The sequence below is a fragment of the Haemorhous mexicanus genome, chromosome 2 (assembly GCF_027477595.1).
Source record: "Haemorhous mexicanus isolate bHaeMex1 chromosome 2, bHaeMex1.pri, whole genome shotgun sequence".
In the NCBI taxonomy this organism is placed as follows: domain Eukaryota; kingdom Metazoa; phylum Chordata; class Aves; order Passeriformes; family Fringillidae; genus Haemorhous; species Haemorhous mexicanus.
Window position 1 is genome coordinate 13,217,873 of NC_082342.1, and position 22,901 is coordinate 13,240,773.

At 34.6% G+C, this 22,901-nt stretch overlaps 1 protein-coding gene across 1 annotated transcript in view; it reads left to right on the forward strand.

Moving 5' to 3' along the window:
• The window catches only part of NCAM2 (neural cell adhesion molecule 2), a 274,443-nt gene that overhangs the window by 138,404 nt on the left and 113,138 nt on the right, over positions 1-22,901 (forward strand). Inside the window, exons 3-7 of the mRNA XM_059873029.1 lie at positions 270-476; positions 2,762-2,905; positions 8,252-8,389; positions 12,734-12,851; positions 17,817-17,977. Of these exons, the coding sequence (XP_059729012.1) occupies positions 270-476; positions 2,762-2,905; positions 8,252-8,389; positions 12,734-12,851; positions 17,817-17,977 (768 nt within the window). The remainder of the gene's footprint in view (positions 1-269; positions 477-2,761; positions 2,906-8,251; positions 8,390-12,733; positions 12,852-17,816; positions 17,978-22,901) is intronic.

Genomic DNA, 22,901 nt, shown 5'->3' on the forward strand with positions numbered 1-22,901 from the left:
CTTTAAGACTGTCAAGTCTAAGTTTTGAATGATCACCACCTTGTCAACTAGAGCATGGCACTGAGTGTCATATCCAGTCACCCCTCGAACATCTCCAGGGTGATTCCACCATCTTCCTGGGTAGCCAGTGCTTGAGAACCATTTCCATGAAAAAAATTCATCCTGAATTCAGTTTAAATTCCTGACGCTGCACAGACTGTGCAGGCGTAGGCGTTGCACGATGTCCTTCTAAATGTCTAAATCTGCGTCGGTTTTGGTTTTGTTTGTAGCCATTGGTGAGCCTGAGAACATAGACTGGTACAACCCCCAAGGAGAGAAGATTGTTTCCAGTCAGAGGGTGGTGGTTCAGAAGGAAGGTGTCCGCTCACGCCTTACCATTTATAACGCAAACGTAGAGGATGCTGGAATATACCGGTGCCAGGCAACAGATGCTAAAGGACAAACTCAAGAAGCTACCGTAGTTTTGGAGATTTATCGTAAGTAAAATGCCATCAATTAACAAATAAAAGACTCTGTTTTAAAAGACACTCTCATAGAGAAAGTAAAGCCTCTCAAAATATCATCCCAAGCTCTGAACTTTATCTTCCAAATAATTGCATCCCGTGCAGTTTAGTTAGTAGACATTATGACAAAGATTTGTAATAATTGGAAGGCCACTTATAAGTATTGCAGATTGCTTTTCTCCTGTATTTTAAAATGCCATCTTATGAGGGTGCACTCTCTGCCCCTCAAAGAAATAAGAAAATAGGAGGAAAAAAAATAGATCGGTATAATTCGTATTGCAAGTGTGTGGACAGTTTAAAAATTACAAAATATTACAAATAAGTGCATAAATAAAAGTGTGGGAAGTGCAATATATGACATTTAAAAAATTTATTTTTTACTGAATTATTATTTTAATCTCTATCTTTTGCTATTCTGAGCCTTATGAATGAGTTTTGACATAAGCATTTGAAACTCAGTGGGATAGGTAACCAAAATGGATTTCAATTGTAAGCAACGAGTTGAGGAGTATATTTGAAAAATAAATGCATTCTTTTGTAGTATGACATTCTCTGAGACTTTTGAGTAGCTTTTTCCTCAGTGTTGAATAACTACATTGTATCACATTCTTTAGATCAATCAAAAATACCTAAAAGCTGTGCATTAAGCAAGCACAATGAAGATTTGAGGCAAGGTCTTTTTTGGTGGAAGATGGGGCATATGCCAGCAGCCCATCAGCTGAGTTAGGATCTAAATTCATTGGAGAACAGGTTTTTTAAATCTGAAGGAATTACAATGAGACAAAAAGTACAGAGTAGAATGGTAAAGCACTGCTTCTGAGAGGTACAGATAACCCAGATAACAAAAGACATAGATTAAAAAAAGAAGATTAAAAAAAAATCTTCTGATAAAACAACCAATAAAAGGGTGGTAGCAGTTAGAAGTGATTACATGGTGGCTTGAAACATTACAAATCAAAGGATTTCGATTTGTCAGGAATTCATTTGTATGCATAAAACGGTCTGTAACTCCATTAGCAGAATGCTGAGAAAAGTAGAAATATTTAGAAGCATTTGCATGTGTTAATTTTAATAATTCTGAGGTCAGACAAACCTGCAAACCTACATAAGTAATGTTAAGGTTTGTGGGAGCAGACATGTAAAATTTCCTTATTCACTTTTGTGTTGTAAGAAAAAAGCAGGATAGCTTTTTGGTAGTCTTTGAGCCTGGTTTTTAGGACTCTCAGATGTCTGTGAGAGGTTTTTTTTCTGATTTCATACAAATATGTATGAGAGGTGTAAGACCAAAAGTGTTCTCCCTCTCCTGTGGAAAGTGTGTGGATTATTTGAGCCTGCACTCATATCAATACAAAAAAGCAGAGATGAAACTGCATCTCTGGCATAATCTCCCCACATTTTACTCTGAAATATAATTTTCCATCTTTGGCCTGAGAGAACATAGGTTGGTTTGTTTATTCTGTGTGCAAGAATTCTTCCAGATTTTTTTTACTTTTGTGTGTGTGTGTGTGTGTGTGTGCGCTAGTCAACTGCATTAGATCTTGTATGAGATCATGGATTAATAGTATCTTGGACTTCTAAAAATACTGGGTTTATTTGACACATGTGGAAAATCAAATATCATTTGGTTCTTTGAACTTGGAAAAATTAAAAGCCTCAGCAGACCTAAAACAAGCTTGTTAGTTCCTAAAAATAATGATACAATTTCTTATGACCTAATAGTCATAATTGACCTAATAATTTCTCACTGGCCTTTTAATGTTGTATTTTACTCAGCTGCTGTTTTTCACAGTGAGGCAAAAATTCCACTTTTCTCATGAGAATTTTCCAAATTTTAATGTTTTTTATGGAAGAATTAATAGAATAAAAACATGAGGTTTTAATTCAATAACAGAATAATGAGGAATGAAACCCACAAGAGAGTAAATAAACTATCAACATGAATAGATAAACCTCTAAGACGTAGAGTTTAAAAACTGTGCTCTGGAACATTGAAAACAATGAAAATATGTTTTTAAAACCTGCAGAATGTATATAAACAAATAAAAATTGCATAATACAAAAGGATTGTAAAGTAATTTTTACAGGCAGAGTCCAGGATAATTTGAGTCTTATGTGGGAAAATTATGTTATGGAAATAATTCTGTGCTATCACAATAAGTAGATTTAATAGTGGTGTTTATCTTGTTATGGAATATCATTTTAATGCTATGTTAAGACTCTTACTGTATTGTGTTTTTTTGGTTTTTTTTCATTTTTAGAAAAGCTCACTTTTCGGGACATAGTGTCTCCACAAGAGTTCAGGCAGGGAGAAGATGCAGAAGTTGTGTGCCGTGTCACGAGTTCACCTGCTCCCATTGTCAGCTGGTTGTATCGGAATGAGGAAGTCACAGCTATTGCTGACAGTTAGTATTTTGGTAACTCTTTAAGTTATACATTCCAATTCATAATAAAAACACTCTTTTAAGAAAGGTCTTTTTAAAATCCTAGTGGACTTTGTGGTGGATTTTAGTGGGGGATTTTGATTAGCCTGAGAATTTAAATGTAATTTTACCAGGTTCTGTGATCTGCAGAGAATCTGTGTACAATGGTTTCCCCCATGAGTCTTTTTTTTCCAATTGGGAATTTTGACTAGGTGTAACATGAGTGTCCAAATGCCCAAAAGATTGCTGGGAGCTCCCTCACAGGATCTCTTCCTAGTGTGCCTTGTCTGTAGGAGTTGAACACATTTAAAACACACAGAGATAAACCTCACTGCTGATCAAGCTGTGATACTGACCCTGCACAGCCCTGACTTTGGGATACTTGCCCAGTTGCTCAGAGAATTCCAGGTGGAGAGGCATTTTGCATTATTGTGAGAGTTTGCTTGTTAACCTCTGAGTTACAAGTAAATGGGATATAAGTAATCTGCTGAGGCTGGACTTATAAAGCTTGGCCAAAGATAAATCTCACCTTCCCAACATGCAAGTTCTAAGTCTCTAGAGAGGCAATTACCAAGGCAAATAGTATTTTTTCTACTTAACCCCACAAAAACTTTGAATCGTTTTTTTCAGTGCTGTCTCAATAATCATCATTGCCAAAACAGGACTTCTTTACATATTCTGGGAAAGGAACTAACATTGTTAATTAATCAGCTTTTCTAACTTCCCATCAGTTTTTCTCTCTACATTTAATGAAACTCTTAAAATTCTTATTCTTTCAAAATTTATTGTTTTTCTTTATTTCCAAATGAAAATGAAAATTTTGTTGGGGGCTTTATGAAGTCAAATAATTAAATGTGAAACAGTTGCTAGGGAGAAAAGAAAAAGCTTGGTTGATATTTCTGGACTCAGTCTTAGGTTCCTTTCCATTGGGAAGGAAACTTTTGATTAAACTTCTTTCTTATTTAGTATATCCTGTTTCTTCTGTCATCTAGACATGGAGACTAAAAGGAAACAGCAACCTTCTACACTTAGAAAAAAATAGTTGCAATTTATTTATATAGATCTATATAATTAAACATGGAAAATTTTCAAAAAAAAGAATGCTGTAAATAAAACAAGAATTATCAATCTAAGAGAAAGTCATTTGAGGATGATAGAGCTTGAAAAAGTAGAACTGCCCCAAAGATCTCTCTCAAATTGTTTATCGCCATTTTGGTTTTCAATCAACCTGTAGGATTAGCGAAGCAGATGAAGCAGCATTTCCTTTCTCCTTCAAAATCATGCACTATGAAAACTGAGTTTCTAAAATTTTAATGAATAAACTTCTATTTTTTAAACCATTTTCTTTCACAGTGCTAAAAGTTACAGTGATAGAAACAAGTTTTAAGTTAAATAGTAGAATACTTCCCTTATGTTCTGATCTAGAACAGCATCCAAATACAATTCCAGTCATGTTTGGGAGGTTGCAGTTGTAAATCACATAAAAATAGGACACTGTAAACTTAGTTGGTTTTGTCTATGTGAGTTTACAATACAGATGAAAAACAGCATGCCAGCTGTCTGACAGTTAAGAAATTTTTCCATGCCTAGTGAAATAAAAATGACTCTGTTTTATATTATAATTCCAGATTCAAAATCTGCAGTGGGTGATCAAATTCTCTCTTATTCTGAAAGATGACTTAAGGCAGTCTTCTAATGAGCCAGATTAACTTTCTAGATCATGTTGGGCAGGCTGTTGCAATGCAGTCCTGCTGCTTCCTCAGTGCAGCATAGTCTCTGATATTTCTTTTCCACTTCAAATCAGTAGCTCTTCCAGTTCTAATTGCAGTACTGGAGATGTGATGCTACTGCCCTGCAGAGCCCATGTGGGCCATTAAAATACATTTGTATTAACTAACATGCAAATGTGATTGCTTGCTTTAAGATGGTTTACATGCTGTGTTTAATTGTGTTTAGAAGATATTACAAAAGAATTGCCAGTTGTATGAGAAAAAGTTTAATAAAAGTCTTGGTCTTCAACATTTTCTAAAAATTTCAATATTTTATTCAACAGCTCTTTAGTAGTGTCCTACTATTATATAGAATTTTATTGGACATTCTGGCTCAAAGCCTGGTACATACACAGCAGAATTTGCAAACCATGAGCCAAAAATTCCTCCAGATTGGGTTGAGTGGTGCTGGCAAGACATCAGCCCTTCTTGTCAGCCGCACCACTTAACATGAGATATGACTGAAGGGGGAGGTCATGCCACTCACTGTTCTAAGTCAGCCGTTTGAAGTTGAGCTCAGGGGATTGAGTCCCGAAAATGCAGTGATGATCTGGAGTCGTGTCATGCCCAGCTACTTCCAGATTCACCAACTCAAATCTGTTTAGTAAAGGGCACAATTTTATCAAGATATCCATGGAACTTCTGGTATACTCATGGGAATATCTACTGCTGTATCCATTTTTCTACAATGAAAGTTGAAAAGTTTTCCAGCCAACATTTAGTTTTTGTTTCTTCATACTAAGTGAACCCTCATTTTTTCAGTGTTTTATAGAAATGGAGGTTATCCTGTTCATCTTACACATTGCATGTCTATGGTAAAAAAATGCCAAAAAAACTAACCAAAAAAGGTTTACCAATGCCTAAAGGTTTAAATAGGGGCTGGATCTCCCCATTTCAAAACATTTGGAGGCATGGTTATGTGTAGGTAATTGTGTAGGAGCAGAATAGGAAAATATATATTTTGTTTATGGTAGTGTATGAAATAGCAATAATATTCAAGCAGGACTTTACCAAACCAGAAATAATTAGCATAAATATGTTGATTATGTTAATGTTCTGTAAACTTCTATCAGGTGAAGCATGATTTTCTTTCTTTTTTTTACATTTCTCTCTTCATTTTATGGTAGAATTCTTGCTACTAATACAGAAGTCATTTGTTTGCTAGTTAAAAATGAAAGTTAAATGCTAAATCTCATCATCCTCCAATATTGAAAGGTGCAAAACAGAACAAGAACAGCTGAATAACAGGGGTTCATGTTCTCATGTTTTTCAAAACCCACATTCAGTGGATTGCAGCAAGTCATCCTCCTCAGAAGAGTGCATTAATATTGACTAGTTTTGGTGGGTTTACCTTGCTGAGCTTCGAGGCACACACCCAGCCTTTCTCTCACTTACCCTCCTAAAGAAGTTGATCTTGGCTGGACACCAGCTGTCACCAAATCTGCTCAGTCACCTCCTCTGAAACTGGACTGGAGAGGGAGAATATAATAAAAGGCTCATGGATCAAGATAAGGACATGGAGAAGTCACTTGCCAATTGCCATCATGGGCAAAACAGATTTGACTCGAGGAAAATATAATTTACAACATAATCAGAATAGAATAGTGAGAAATAAAAGTCTTAAATTGCATAATTCCCCCACACCTTCTTTTTTCTCAGGCTTAACATGACTCCAAACATTGTCTCCTGCTGTTCCTTCCTCCTCAGGGGAGGACTCTTCATACTCTTCCCCTGCTCAAGTGTGGAGACACCTCCATGAACTTCAGCAATGCTTCCAACAGCCTGCAGTTCTTCAAGGGCCACTCCAGTATGGGCATCCCAGTCCTGGCACAAAACCTGCTTTGGCCTGGGTTCCTCTCTCCATGGGCTCACAAGGAGCCTGCTCCAGAACAGGTTTCCCACAGGGTCACAGGCTCCTTCAGGCATCCACCAGGTCTGACCAGGTCATCCAGGGGCTGCAGGTGGATCTCTGCTGCCTTGTGGACCTGATGGGCTGCAGGGGCACAGCTGCCTCTCTATGGTGTGCACCATGGCCTGCCAGGGAATCTCTGCTCTGGCACCTCCTCTTCCTCCTTCTTCACTGACCTGGGAGTCTGCAGGGTGGTTCTGCTCAAGTCTTCTCTCTCCTCCCTGGCTGCAATTGTTGTTGCACATTACATTTCCCTTTCTTAAATCAGTTATCCCAGAGCTGCTGATGACTAAGCCAGGGGCAGGTCCTTCTTAGAGCCTGCTGGCAATGGCTCTCTAAGACAAGGGTGACACTTCTAGAAGCTTCTCAAAGAAGCCACTTCTGTATCCCCCCCACACAGTCTTGCCAAAAAAACTAAAGTCAACAAGATTATGGGAGAAAATGAGACAAAATGTGTGTTGAGATAAGACAGGGAGAATGCTCACCAGCATTAGCAAAATGGGTTTGACCAAGGGGAAAATTAAATAAATTTATTGCAAGTTAAATAGTGTTGAAAGGTGAAACATAAAGACAAAATTAAAGCAATATCTCCCCTTTCCTTTTTTCCCAGACTTTACTCTTTCCTTACTGACTCCTCTACCTCGCCCACCCCAAGGAATGCAGGGAGACTGGGGAATGGGGCCTGTGGTCAGTCTGTAACATTCCCAGTGTGGATCCTTTCTCTGGGTTGCAGCTCAGGATGATTTGCTGTAGCATGGGGTCTTCCATGGATTACAAAGGGGATATCTGATCCTTGAGGCCAACAGATCAACACATAAATCCAATACACTAGTTCAGAGAGAAGGGAGAGGAAAAATTAAATTCAGATCCAGTTTAGTCCTGAAGATTATAATTTTGCTGCTGCATGTGCAGAAAAGTGTGTACATGGTTTTCTTTCAGAGCCTGATTTTACAGTGTCCTTCAGCTCCTCAAAATGTCTACTGAGTTTCAGTTTATGCTGGCCTTTGCAGAAGATAGAGTGCTTTCCTTTTTTGGGTTATGTCTTTGTTGCCATTTCTGTGAAGTGTTAGAGGGTGGTGAAATATATCATTGACCAAGAGTGAATGAAGAAAGGAACAGGAGGAGGGAAGGAGGGCAAGCAAGCTGAAAATCATTTAATATTGGGCTGTAGAATGGGCACAAAGACAGTCTAGATAGAGAGGGAAACAGCATTTTGTTGCATATCTTATTAAAAATTCCTCAATTTAATTTTTGAGGTTTTTTTTCATTTAATCTTTTTGTTATTCTGTGTAAATGCTCAAAAGTATTCCACTCATTTTGCAATAAATTGTTATTTACTGTTTATTGTTATATAAACAATTTATTGTTGTATAACAATAAATTGTTATTACTGTTGATTACTCCTTGGAGTAAGTAGGAAATGATGGATGGAAGATCCAGATTGAATTCTAGGAAATTCCATGTGTTTTGGAATGAAGAAACACCAAATTTCTCAGCCTACATTTTCTTTTATAATGTACAAATGTTTTATCAATGAGTATTCTGATTGTACAGAGAAAGTACTTAAATAATATTAATTTAAGTTAGTGTTCCTCATGTTGTCTTGATTTACTTGATTTATGCCACTTGATTTCTTATTTTCTTTTCTAGATCGATTTGCCATATTAGCAAACAATAATCTCCAAATTCTTAAGATCAATAAAAGTGATGAAGGAGTTTACAGATGTGAAGGAAGAGTGGAAGCAAGAGGAGAAATTGACTTTCGGGACATAATTGTTATTGTGAATGGTAAGGAGTAAAGTTGGTGAATTGACTTCTTGCTTTATTTGATTATTATGGCCTATTTCAACATGTATCAACTTCTAAAAAATCCTTATTAAATTGGTTGATATAATTGTCACATCTGTTTAGTATTGGTTTTCTTTTAAATGTAGTTCCTTAGTATTGAAAAAAAAATCTACTATACTGTGTAAATATAATTTATTACATTTCATAATACAGTAAATAGAAATAGGTAAAGCATGGATCATTATTATCCATCATTTACAGTACAATAATTATTTCAAGACTTGAACTTAAGATTGTAGTAGTTCAGTTCAGTCCAGTCTTTTTTTTCAGTGTTTTGTCATTTGCTCTTAAAAAAAAAACACACTTGATTTTTCATAATTTTTCGCCTTCACTATGTAATATACGATATGAGCTGCCCCAAAAGTCACAGATACATTTTACTAACAGTATTAATTACAGATTTTATCAAATTTTATTTATGTGAGGAACAAAATATGTGAGGAGTTACCTGAAAATTTGCATTATGCATTTTATTAGTTTATGATAAACCTCTACGAAGGAAAATCAATGAATTGAGACAAGAGGGAGCATTTAACTCAACCTCTCTTAAACTCAGAATTGACCTGGTGAAAGATAACTATCTCTTCATATATTGCCTGGAAAGGACACTGTTCATAAAGGGCATTTTTTATCTCTGCAGTCTGTTTAATGTCAGCTTTTCAGTGAAATTCTTCCACAGTGTGTCTTAGGTTCAGAGCTTTAAATGCTTTGCCCTTGACTGGTCTTTCCCAGCAAACCCCAGCAAACACAAGGCACTATGTAAGGTGAAGTCACAGCTAGTGTCAGCAGGAAGAGCAGATTCTGCTGCAGGTATTTCTTAGTCCACGCTGTCAAGCAGCAACATCTGAGGCAGAATTCTCTAGATTGTTGTGGGTGGTACATACTGGTGCTGCATTACCATGACTCTTGCTTATGTACAATTCCAACAGTGCATCTGGTAGCATTTAAAATGCCAAATGAGATTTTTCCACTGCTTCTGTTTATGTAGAGGGATATGATTCCACCTTCTGATTACCTTTCATCTCTGTCTGGTATTTATATGCAGTTGAGCTGAGACAGTCTGTATTTAAGCTAAAACATTAGTTTGCACACCATGGTCTGACTTCACATCATTTTTTGCTGAGTTAAAAAAGAAAAAATCTGGTCCATCTTATATTTATTATGACTCTAGGCAAGAAATTTAACGCTCTAAACTTCAGTCTAGGGAGGAGAAGGAGCTGCCAAATAAGTGATTATGACATGGCTGGTCATGTAGAGTGACATCAATTAAGAGCTATTTCCTGCTTCATTTATAGTAATAAATAGGTTTGCCTACAAAAAGTTGAAGGGATAAAATTTGATCCAAAAAAGCTTTTAGAGTAATATTAAAATGCAGGGGGAAAAAAATTGTAGTGTTTTTTGGTGAAAAAAAACAAACCTCTAAATGAACTGGATTCAAAAACAAAAAGAAAAAAAAACTAAAAAGAAAGAAGAGAAGGATCAGTCTAGAGGCCACCAACAGATACATGGCCATATTTCCACTGGATCTCCTTTTCCAAAAGAGAAATAAGAAATACTTACTTTGGAGGATAATCTAGGCTTGCAATTAAAAGAAAGTATTATCATGAAAGTATTTCTATGTAAAAGTTATTCAACTTTAGAGCTTTACTGTTTATTTACTCATCTTGTTATCATCACTGTAGAATCTACAAGAATGTGCAAGATCTATGCTAAAAATACTTCTATAATAGGAATCACAGAATGAGGTGAATTGGAAGGGACCCACAAGGAACATTGAGTCCAATGAAGAAGTTGTCCAGGTTTCAGCTAAACCAGGATAGAAGTATGTAAGGTCTCCAAGGCAGGAAAAACTGTAACAAAAGAGCTTAGGGGTACTTTATGAAATCTGGCATAGCATGTTAATTATAATAGTTCATTTTCTTAAATTAAAGTTTGCATATGAACAGTTGGCAAATTTACTCAAAAATAATTAAATCTTGCAACAAAGTTTGATATCAGGGTAATTTCTAATGTATGGAAATCCTTGGAGGGTTATAATGGGTAAGAAGTTGACAGCTGGATTATCTCTTAGAAATCTAATGTTTATGTTTCTTTTCTACTTTCAACGCTAAAATTTTTGTAGCATTTCTTTTCTAGTCGTATTTACAGTGAGATCTGAATGCGATGATTTTCTGTGATTACAAATGGTTGATGTAAAGGAGAATGAAAAAATTCGAGTCTTCCTGTAAACAAAAGTTTCTTTTACTTTTCTTTTGCGTCCCTTTGGTTTTCCCTGTTCTTTTCTTTATTTTTTTAAAATTATTTTTCCCAAATGTACTACTTAGATTTACTTTTTACTATCTGAGAAGTTCCATAAACTAAATAGTCATCCTGATCTCACTGAAAGTAATGAAAGAGGGCTATTTACACAGTTACATGGGACTGAGTTTTGCCACTCTGCTTTAAAGATGAAATGAGAGAGACTTACCAGCGTGCCTTCATTTCGCTTTTCCTCTTGTAGCTTTACACTTTAGATACACTTTCGATACTTTAGATACAGATCTATTCCTTGAAAAATCATGAGCAAAATTTTACTTTTCAAAAGAGAAAATAATATTTCATTTCATTGTCATTGCAGTATCTCTTGGAAGATTGAAGCACTTAGTAATTACTTAAGTAATGCACTTAACAGTCCTGTAGTCCTGTAGTTCTTAGTGGTGAACACTGAAGATCCTGCTACTCCTAGCAAAGAATTATCTCCTCATGTACCCAACTGTTTTCAAGGTCCAGACATTAGAATGCACTGCAAAATAGCTAAAATGCATTAAAAGCTTTCTAAGTAGCATTGTGGGGTGTTATTTTTTTTATTGGAGACGGATGAATTCCCGTTGCACAGCAGAAGGGTTTTGTGTGCTGAGTAATGGCCCGTGCAATTTCAGATAGGAAAGAAGTGATCTGTGAAACACTATGAAACACACCATTAAAAAGTGTGAAAATTACATAAAAACACACAATTACTTATCATTGATAATTCTGGTATGTGATTTTATATTAATTTGGTATCTTTAAGATTCAGAAGTGAAAAGGTTTCTGAAATATTTGGTAGAGCCACAACAGCTGGTTTTCAAGAGTGGGTGAGAAAAATCTCGTGGAATGCAATGGAACACTAAAAACAAATTCATTGGAGTGGGCTGTTTTATCTTTTCACTAGTAAAGGGTAAAGATAAAAAGGATAAGTGAGTCACTCTGTCATCTCCCAGGATGTTCTTGCTAGCTGACCTCTATTTTGTGAAGCTCTAATCTTTTCCCTTTCCTCTCACTTTCTGTGGCATTCATTCTTCTCCACATATCAACTTTCATCCAATCTGCTTGGCTTGTTTTTATTAATATGTTTCATAGAATCATAGAATAATTTGGATGGCAGGGACTTTAAAGACGATCTAGTTTCAAACACCTGCCGTGGGCAGGGATATCTGCTGTACCTATTTCCTCAGACCTCCATCCAATCTGGCCTTGAACACTTCACATTTGCGTGTGAATTAATAAAAGAAGATATGTAAACAGATATGTTAAATATCATCCTGCGAGTTGTTCTGTCTCAGATATTATTGCTATTTTTTCAGTTGGGTAGAGGTTCTTTGAAAACTATTATGATTTTATAACATTTAAACAATGTTATTATTATTATTATTATTAATGTTATAAATGTTATTTTTTTATAATTAATTAATCCCATCAAGAACAGAAAGCATTTTTAACTATTAGAACAAAATTAAATTCTTGGAAATACAAATGGATTGCATCCATTTGGTTCAAATTACATTGGTGCATCCATTGCATCACATTTGCCCTTTGGAAGCTGGTGATATTCCTGCCTGGGAAGTATGCTGGAGCTCAGTAAAAGGATGGAATATGCATAATCAAGACTCCTGTATACTGATCCCTCTTTTAGAAACACTGTCTAACATCAGGGCATAGTTTTATGTCTTATGTGTGTATTGTCTTATACATGTTAGGTGTAACTTCAGTCATCTTAGAATGTTCTGTAAGAGAATTGAAGAGCTGCTGAAAAAGACTTCCAAAAATTTATTCTATTAAAACAAAAAGTTATAAATGTCAAGTTATAAAAATCTTGTATTTAGAAATAGTGAAGAAATACTACTAACAATAATTCACATGGTAACTTGATCCCTAATTATAATCCTGAATTCCCAAATTAGCAAAGGATCCTGCATTTTAAATTTCTCCAGGAACACCTAAAATATTTTATTTTTCATTCGTTGGAAATGTTGTTTTATTTTTCAGTCCCCCCTGCAATCATTCTGCTACAGAAATCCTTCAATGCCACGGCAGATCGAGGAGAGGCAATAACTCTGTTCTGCAGAGCCACTGGGTCACCTCCACCTGAGATCTCTTGGTACAGGTGAGTTCAGTCGAGGTCTCCACATCAGAGCACATTGTTTTGATGGGTCCCAATCTTCCATTAAGCTGTGCAACCTTAATTTCTCCACTGAATTTTAAGAGAATTTTCTGTCCATTTCTATTCTAGCTGCTAAGGCTGGATTAAGCATTAATGTGTGAATGGACTCACACAAATTCAATTGCACTCAGGTTGCCAGCAATTGAGGTAAATGTAAAATGTAACAAAAATACCATATTGTCATTGTGTCTTCATGTGTGAGTGAAAAAGAAATAAGTACATATCTCAAAAATAGTGCTAGAACAATTTAACAATGACTTCTGCACATAAATGCACAGATTTGCATTTATGCAATAAATAAGTATCCAGTAAAGGTCAGCAATACTAATAAAAAAAAAAGGTAACACTTTCCACATTTGTAAAATAGATTTAAACATTAACTCTCTATTTCAATGAGATTCAGAAAGAGGTAAGAATTTAGACACTTGTAGGATCCAGGAATGTGTCATTGAATAAGTTTCAGTGTAACTTGATATAATTTTATCCTTATAAAATACTTTGGAAATGGAATTGCTTCTAAATCTCATGTGTGTTTTTTTCATTATATCAATGACATGAGCATAGTATAGCTATGTCAGTTGGGAGCACTTACCATATAACATTTGTAAAAATTTAAATATCTATTTATTCTGTGTTCTTTCAATTTCAACAAAGATGTGCATCATTCCTGGAATGTAAAGTATCTCAATACCTCAAACCAGTGCACATTTCTATTTTAGACCTGAATAATTTGCATCTACTTATATTATTTCAAGTGGATTAAAAGGTCATCCCATTTTCAAAATGGACATAGAAGTGATTTTCATCAATTCTTCACTTCCTTTGGAACATTTTAACAATGTTAGATTAAGTTTCTCTCCTTTGATATCTTAATCTTGTTATGCCATAGGTCAGTTGTGAAGTTGAACTTTTCTCTCATGCAATTTGAATCCCAGGAGATGTAAATAAATAGAATGCAAAGTTAATTCTTTAATGTGGCTTGGATTTCAAAATTTAGTAGAGAAGGAAAAATAAACCCAAAATGTGTATAGCCCAAATCAAAGAACCAATATTAAATTCAAATCATCTTATTTTTATTTGATGTCTTTGAAGTACTTTTTTAAATGTCTCTTCTATCTGACCAAAATTCGTAAGAGTTGCCTGAAATCTTCTATCCTAAATGGTTTTGGTGTATAACAGCAAGCACCATGATATATATTAAGGAAGACTGCATCAATTTCCACCATTTGTGGATATCTCCATTAACAGTAGTGGGATTTTTTGGATGTTTTATAAATACCATAGTACACACACGGGCCAGGTGTCTTGGAGAGACACTTACTTCTGTGTACACTGATCAGAGCCCACTGAAGGATTTCCCTTTGGTTGGACAGCCCTTCAGGAGCTAATTTTTTAAACCATTCATTAAATATCTCTTGTAATGATTTTCCAGAAGATTTTCAGGCTTGTGGACTGGATATTGAATCATACACATGCAAACTTCTGTTCTGTTCCTCTGTCAGGAATTATCTCATAATGAGGAGTATGGGCTAATGTTCCTCCCTTCCCTTTTGATGGGTTTTTTTCCCCCTTTGATTCTCATTTAATTTCATCTGATTAGGGTGTAAATTCTTGTCAGTAGAAAATATTCTTTTTTTTTTTTTTTTGCTGACACTGAGATCTTGTAAAATGATACATCAAAAGGAACATTTATCCCTGAGACAAGATATTATTATTGATATGCAAGCAGTGGGAAAAATGAGAGAAGAGAATTCTTTCTATTTTTAGAGGAAGCAAACAATACTAAATGGTATTCCAGTCCTAAATTTCTGCATCAAATTTCTGAAATCTCTGTCCTGAAATTTTCAGGTCCATTTTGAGTACCATGATTTCATAATCAGCTGGTCTCTTCTCCTGTCCTTGGTCTTAAAAGTATGTCAAGATAAAGTCCTTGGTTTTCTACAATAGTTCAGACAGGGTTTTTATGAATTTATACTGAGCATAGGAAAACCTGATCAACATATTTTTTCTTGATTTTGAGAAAAATCTTGAAAACATTGTCAGTGAGTGTTAGGGAAGTTAATCTAAACTAATTTATCTGATATTATTATGCTTGCCATCCATTAAGAAGCTATTTGAATATGTTTTTTAGAATTAATAGCAAATTAGTCCCTATTTTGTCCTATTTAGTGTGCTTTTTGATGTTGAAAGTAAGTTGGTACTAAGCTCAGTTTTATTGTGTTTCACTTTTAATAAACAAATGAATTTAATAAAGTTTTACTAGTGATTCTGCAAGGGTTATAATTATTGGTCAGAGCCAATTAAGGGAATTGTGTTTAGTTTTAAACCAACCTCACCTTTTATCTATGTGAGTTCAGTCATTTTATTTAATTTGTCTCAGGTTAAACATTTTTAAAATGGGCAGGTGTAATGAAGTGATGTGTGTGTGTTTTCTGAATTCTCTGAATAGCTAGGTATAGCTAATGGCCTCAGAGAGGTGGTGTTAGATATTTTAACAGAAAATCATAATTATAGCTTTTCCTGATGTCTCATTGCAAAACATTCTGAAGTATACTCAGTCTCCTGGAGAGCTGAGGAAAAATACAGATAAAAAGGGTGGTAAAATATTTTTTACTCCATTCTGCTGCAGGATTTTGACTTCATGGTGTAAAAAGTGTATCCATGCTTGTTAAGGTGGTTCATCAAGACTGAGGACTTGTGTTATACACATTTCCATGTTCTTCTGTCTTTGTTGCCTTTTAAAATGGGCTCTCACAGCAATATTTGCTCACTCAGTCTGATGAAGTTTCTTCTTTAAGGTCTGCAGAATCTGGATCTATTCAAAGGGAGTCTTACAGTCCACTGCTATTTTAGTCAGTTAAAAACTAAATTATCTCAATTTTTACTACCCTTGTTTTCTTTTTTGGTTTCCAATGAACTGATTTTAACAGATCAACTTCAGATAGGCCATGAAAAACATCTGTATTTTCAAAATCAGATGACACTACTGTTGAAGGGACTCATATCTATGTGTGTTGACTGTAAGGAAGATACTGGACAAAACAATAGTCTCAAGCTTTTAGCTCTTTAAGACACTAGCTAATGTGGTGAAGTTGAACTATTTATGTTGACCATTTTTATTTCCAGGTGCTGATGATATTTAGTTTTGATCAATTTAAAATGGATGCATCTGAACTAATATGTCAATTTTTCTCCAAAAATCGTTTAGTGCACTTATAAAAATTAGTCACTTTGAAATACCTTGTCAAGAAGAAAGAAATTCCTGCTCTGTTTCATATATGTATATATTTTGTTGATATTTTGTGGACTAAGAGAATCTAATTAATTCTCCATTGAACTGGTATCTCTGTTGAAGCTGATATTACATTAATGTGAAGCATAACCTTCAGAAAGGCAATACACTAATGGAATTAAATTAGCCAGGAGTGAAAGATAACGATCCTGATGTAACTACAGGTCATGAACTGGAAATCTTTACTCATGTGAAGAGTCCTACTGAAAACATTGTTTATAGCTGTGGAGATAATTTACACTGCTAAAGTTTAGCTGGATCAATTTCCTGCTCTTTGCTGACAGGACTTAGAATTATCTTACAAAAGAAATAATCCACTTTAACTATCCTATTCATGTTTTTCTGTTATCCAATATCAGCATCAATATGGATCTCTCTGCTCACTAGAGGGTCCAGGGAAATATCTCATTTCTGCTGAGAAACTGCTATAGATATCAATTATTGTGAAAACAGGTACCTGGAAATTACTTCTAACCTTGAATACATGCTTTTGTCTCCTAATAGAAATCACTTGGGGGTTTTTAGTGTTTGTGAATTTTTTGGTTGGTTGTCTCTTTGTTTGTTGTTGGGTAGTGGGTTTGGGTGGCTTTTCTGTTTGTTCTGGTTTTGGTTAGGTTTGGTTTTCTCTGAGACTACCTAATATGGAAAATTAGGCCTTTCCTTTTCTGTAAAACAGTTTCTGTGATTTTCTTTGGAAAGGAAATAAACAATTATCATATCATGTCTTGATGTTGGCAGCTAAGTGGATTAGAATTATTTACAAAAAAGTGTTAGTACTAAGTGCAAACTATATAGATAACTAAGAGTTATGATTCTCCCAAGAAAAAAGCAGTGTCCTCACTTTTAGAGAAAATATTATTTAGGAAAATACTAAATATATGTAGTTATCATTATATGAGAATAAAATGGAAATAATTTTTGTTTGAATTATTGAAAAAAAAATGTATTGTGCTAAACTAGGAATATTGAATAGAATAGAATGTTTGAATAATGCCCTCTTGAAAAAGCAGCTGTGTGTAAGCCAAGGTGCTTAAATGGACTGGTCAAGCCTCAATCAGCCCTCAGAATTGCTTGCAGATTTTATTATTTCTGTACCATCTGGTCACAGCTCATTCTAACATCTGGAGACATGCCTGCTTGCTAAGTTGTGGCTAGCCAACAACAACTGAGAGGAAATAATTTGGATGGGTTCTTGATGTGCCAATAGGCTCTACGTGAATGTAATTTAATTTTTTTTTTTACTTTGCTTCATTGTTACTACTGTGAACTGCAGCAGTTAAACTTGAGAAATATTCCTTTGGTAGTTTCTCACATACAATATATAACCAATTTCCTTATGCCCTCCCTTGAGTGTGTGCCATATGTAAGAATCCTATTCAGAACCATATATATATATATATATATATATATATATATATATATATATATATATATGTATGTATGTATGTATGTATGTATGTATTTATCTTTTTACCTGACAATTAAATTGTGATTTTTGAGGCTGGTCTAATAGTAGTCTCTTCCCTCAAGTATTATTTTCAGCCCATTGATGCTTCTATAGCACATTGTTACTGGAACTTAGTGGCTGATTTATACCTTTTTTTTTTTTTTTTTAGGAATGGTAAACTTATCGAAGAAAATGAAAAATATGTCCTAAGAGGAAGCAACACACAACTAACAATAAGAGATATAAAAAATATTGATGCAGGTCCTTATATCTGTAACGCTAAAAACAAAGCAGGAAATGACAAAAAACAGACAGTGCTTCAAGTTTTTGGTAAGTACTGCATAATATGGTCCATCTTTCCTTTTAAAATGTAAACAGTAAGGAAATAGGTGTTAATTCACAATTTTCAGTTTAATAGTATTTCTGCAAGGTGCCTACTGATGCAGCAAAGTGCTTTCTGTATGATTTTACAACTTCTTTTGTCCCTGTTGGCTGCTTAAACCTTTACACCTGAATTTCATTTTGAAAAGGTTATCTTCAGCATTTGCTTTTCTGCTATTCACATGCAGTATACAATGGAGTGTTAAATAGTGAATTCACTCTGGTTTTAATTTAGAAGTTGACTCCTTGCAAGAAAACCAAGAGGAGAAGGGGGAAGTTCTGAAAGGGGGAAAGCAGGTTACCTTGACTTCTAAGCAGTGAGGGTTTTTAGTAAGGCAATGCCATGGAGACATCTTCCTAACATTTTTTTTTTTTCCAATTTATCTTTCTTGACATCTTTTTTTTAAGTATACAATTGCAGATGTAGTCCCAACAATGTTGTGTGTGCTGAGCTTCAAAGGATAAAAGTAATAACCTCAAAACCCTTGTTTCTCTTTCTATGTTCCCCCATCCCAACTGTGCTAAGGATTCCCTCCTTTACACAGAACTGATAATTTATTTGAAGTTTTGTGGAGATATAACCTAGTGAGAGTGGGTATTCATGAGAATGTAGAAAACATCACTCAGAATCACTGTGCAAAACAAAAAGGCTGTAACTTATGAAAAACCTACAAAAACGAATGTGTTGGGGTTTTTACATTAAATAAAACTTGTGTTATAGAGAAAGACAATTTCTATTTGAACAGTGAATGCCATACTTAGGACAGAGGAAATTAATTCCTGTTTTAAAAAAAATCAATTATTTAGTGTTTAGCATTAATTCCTAGCTAAACTTAACAATAATTAATGAAAGTGAAAGAGTTCTAACAGGCGAGAGTAATCTGATAATTGACATTAAAGAGGGGAAATGCTGGGCTGGGTAGTGCTGGCATTTGGGGCCTGGGAGCCTGAGGCTGAAGCCATGGTGTCAGGTGAACATGGCTCTGTTCCATACACCCCACTGGCTCCTCTTTGAGAAACTCCTGATGCTGTGTTGTTTCCAGCTCTGTACTCCAGGCTCATTGCCTAACCATTGGGCTGTTGTTCTGAGGTACTTGAGAGTTATTCTCAATTTCTTTTCAAAGGAAAGATGATGAAATAAAATCTTTAATTTTATCCCAGCCTCAAGAAGTACAGCATCTTGGTTTGGAAAATTGAAACATTTCATTCAACTTTTTTTCCAAACTTAAAAAAAAAAAAAATAAATGGAATAATTAGAAATTACTTTCTAATTTTGATATTAATTTAGGGAAATTTCAGTCAGAAATAACTGTGTGTGTTATAAAAGTAATTTTAAGTGTTCCTGAAATTTACTTGGCTTACTTTCTTGCCTAGAGCAAGGAAACTTTTTAATAAAAGGGATAGGTAAAAGGAGACACCAGATTAGAATGAGGATTTCCTGTATATATATTTTCATCTTTTAGCAACCACTTATCTGGGGACTCCATGGAAAGCAAAATCCTACTGTTTTAATGTATACAATGAGTTGGTTAAGTCCATTATGAACCTACACATCCTAAACTCCTACATTTCTTAGGTATTTTCTTTCTTATATGGAAAATCATTTCCTATGTTTAAGTTGCCATGGAATTCTCTGGAGTGTCTCCCACATCTCTGCCCTAAGAGGTTTTAGCTAATTTGTAATGGATTTTTAATGTTTTCTACAATAAACTTTACTTTTATCTCTTTCACACAGATTTTATACAGTCATATATACAGCCAACAAGTACTTATTTCTTTTCCATTAAATGTGTTAAAGAAAGTGTCAGTCTGAAAATGGCAAGGCAGATGGCTGGTTATTATAGCTAAATAGTACACAAACAACTTGTTTATGTTAAATTGACCTATTAATATTGCATTTTTCTCTCTCACTTCATTAGCTTATTTTTCTCACATGTCTGCTAGCTTTAATTTTAATTTACAATGCAAACTCCTTAGGGCAGCGACTACTGTTTTTACAACATGGCTCTATCAGTGTTAAAATTCATAATAACAGTAATATAACCATAATGCAATAAAAATAATACTAACATTATAGAATTCACTATTCAAACTTTCTAGAACACAGGACCTTGGAACAGACATGCTCATTTCAGTGTCATGTAATAGCTACATATTTAGTTTCCATGCATGACCTAGATTCTTTAGTTTAACTTTGGGTGTTTTTTAGTATCAGTGATAAAAACCTTTTTTTTATTCTGATGTAAAATGCTTATTTTGAAAGTTTTTCTGCAGCTCTGATATAGGTGAGGAAACCTATAGGCACATACCCTGCCTTCCCCAGTTCATCTGTATCAGTGCTTTGTTCTAAAAAGGGAGAAAAACCCTGTTTCTCTCTGTCTTTGTTGATATGATTTTATTATCTCTGTCCTCCTCTTATCTGCTATAGCTTTTTTTTTTGTATCATTAGCAATTACTACCTGAAGATCTTATCTATTAATGCTTAGAAATTGTGCTAAGGTTTTTAATTCAAATTCATTTATGTTTACTACTGAACAGCTTGAAACCATAGGTATTCATCCTTCAATCATTAAAAATATTCTCTGTATTTATCTCTGGTAGCTATCACTTTCACTCATACTGCTCCACTTTATTTTTTTCTTTTTTTTTCTTCAGTAGTTACTATCCATATTAATAAATCTGTGTGTTTAGATACATCTAAATTATCATTTTTAATTATGAAATACCACATTTTTATATCTATGGACAACTCAAAAAAAATTCCAAAAATGACATAGGAAGAAGCAGTTGATTTAAGAACAGTCAATAAATTCAATACATTGAAGCCTCCTGCATCTTCCTACTTTCTCCAGAGTAAACATTCATATCTTCATCATTCTTTCTCCAAGGTGATGGCAGTAGTCTTCATTTATGTTAGAATAAAAAATATAATCAGACTAAATGAAAGAAAATTAGCTTTCATTAGACATATTTGTGCTTAATATGAATAGTGTTTATATTCCCAGGGTTTTCATTTTGTTTGCTCTAGTTGCTTATTTCTACTTCTTTATCACTCAAAAACATGGTTATACAACTTGATGATACTTAGCATTGAGGTTTTCAACACGAATTCTCTTTTCTGTACTTAGGTCACAGAAAGCTACATCCATATGTTTAATGATTTATTTTTCTGGAAAGAAAAAATATTCTTTCTTTAATCAGAATCAATAAAAATAAAAATTTTAAGGGAGGTCTAGCATAAGTTAATTTGAAGTTCTCTATGATTTAGGTGCTTTACCTCCATATACCAATAAGAGGGCAGTCTGAGTAATATTTTATTGTAAAAGTATTTCATTGGCATTTCAGTGCGTTCTGACAAATGACTTCATGAAAATCAAATGAGAGGATACCTCCAAAAGCATTACAAAACATTCTTTGTACTTAATGCATAGTTTAAACACATACTATTTTTATTTTCTAGATGCCTTCTTAATTATAAGTTGAATGTTGTTTAGTGGAAAAGTTTTTTCCGTTTTTACATTCAAAAGGTATTTTTTATTTTTTATTGAGAAACTATATGTTGTTATTAATATACTTTTTGTCATCTGACAGAGGAGGAAATAAGATGGACCTCTCCTGTCTTATCCCTCTTGTGTTTCTTTGAAATGCTAAAATTCAAAACTTTTTTGTTAATTTAGTCCTTCAAAATCCATTCATCTTGGAACCAAAAAGGCTGTCTTGTGCTTCTGAGACTGGGGTGAAAAGTTGTCTAAATTTTTCCCTTATTTTCAGTCTTAATGCTGCATTGCTTTTTTTAGTGCCTGGAGCATACCTTAATAATTTTCTTTTGGGCTTAGTAAGTAAATGTATATGCATTTTAATATGCTTTTTGTGATTTGTTTTGTTTGTCAAGAGATGCTATTCAATATAAAAATGGAAGCTTTTCATTTAAATTCACTGATACCCTGAGAAGGAGAATGCCATGGATCTGTGTATGGAGCTATCTGTGCCTGCTCCTTCCAGATATCATAAAGTTCACCAGCTTCACTAAGTACAGCTCAACACTTACAGATGTAATGTTAGTGAGGCTTTGTGAAGGCTGACCTGGAACAGAGACTAGGTGGGAGTTATAAAGTAGGGATTTATTAGAAAGCCTCAGTGGATTCACCTTGGGCAGTACAAGAGCCCAGCCAAGGCTGCCCCCAAGATGAACCCAACATGGTCACAAAATGGTCCCACACTTTTATAAGTTCTGGTCCATTAGCATATTGGAGTAAATTGTCTAGTTACAGCTTTAGCCCATGCATTCCCATCCTTCTTGTTTTTCTCTCTTCATTCCACCATTGTTTATGCTCTTGGGCCTGAAATTTGGATCGTTTGTCCTTGGTCCCCCCCTAGAGAAGGAATTGTTTTGTCTACCTACTCTGTGAAGAGAGCTCACTGTCCCCTAATAGGAAGCTCAGAACTACACACTAAAGCAGCACAGAATCTGAAAAATATAAAAGCTAAAACCTGAGGCATCATAAGAATTTAATGCATTTTCTGCATTTCTTTTTGCTTCTTATTACTTCCTCACTTTTTTTGAATACTTCTACTTTTTAAATAAAAAATATCCAGTCTGTAAAGACAGTGACGACAGTTGTCCCAGAAGACAAGTTTTAAACCCTTCTGAGTGTGAAGCAGTAATAGCATTTTAACATATTTCAATAATACCATTGAAAGAGAGAGACTCAGTTCATGGTGTGCTAAGTCAGGTCAGCATTTCATACTGGTCTGTGTGTGAATCATTGTCATAGAAGGAATCAAATTTCTGAAACCTCTTTCTTAGACATTTCCACGCTGGGCTCAGGCTTGTTCACTAAGCTCAAATTGTACCAGGAGTTTCCAGGAGGAT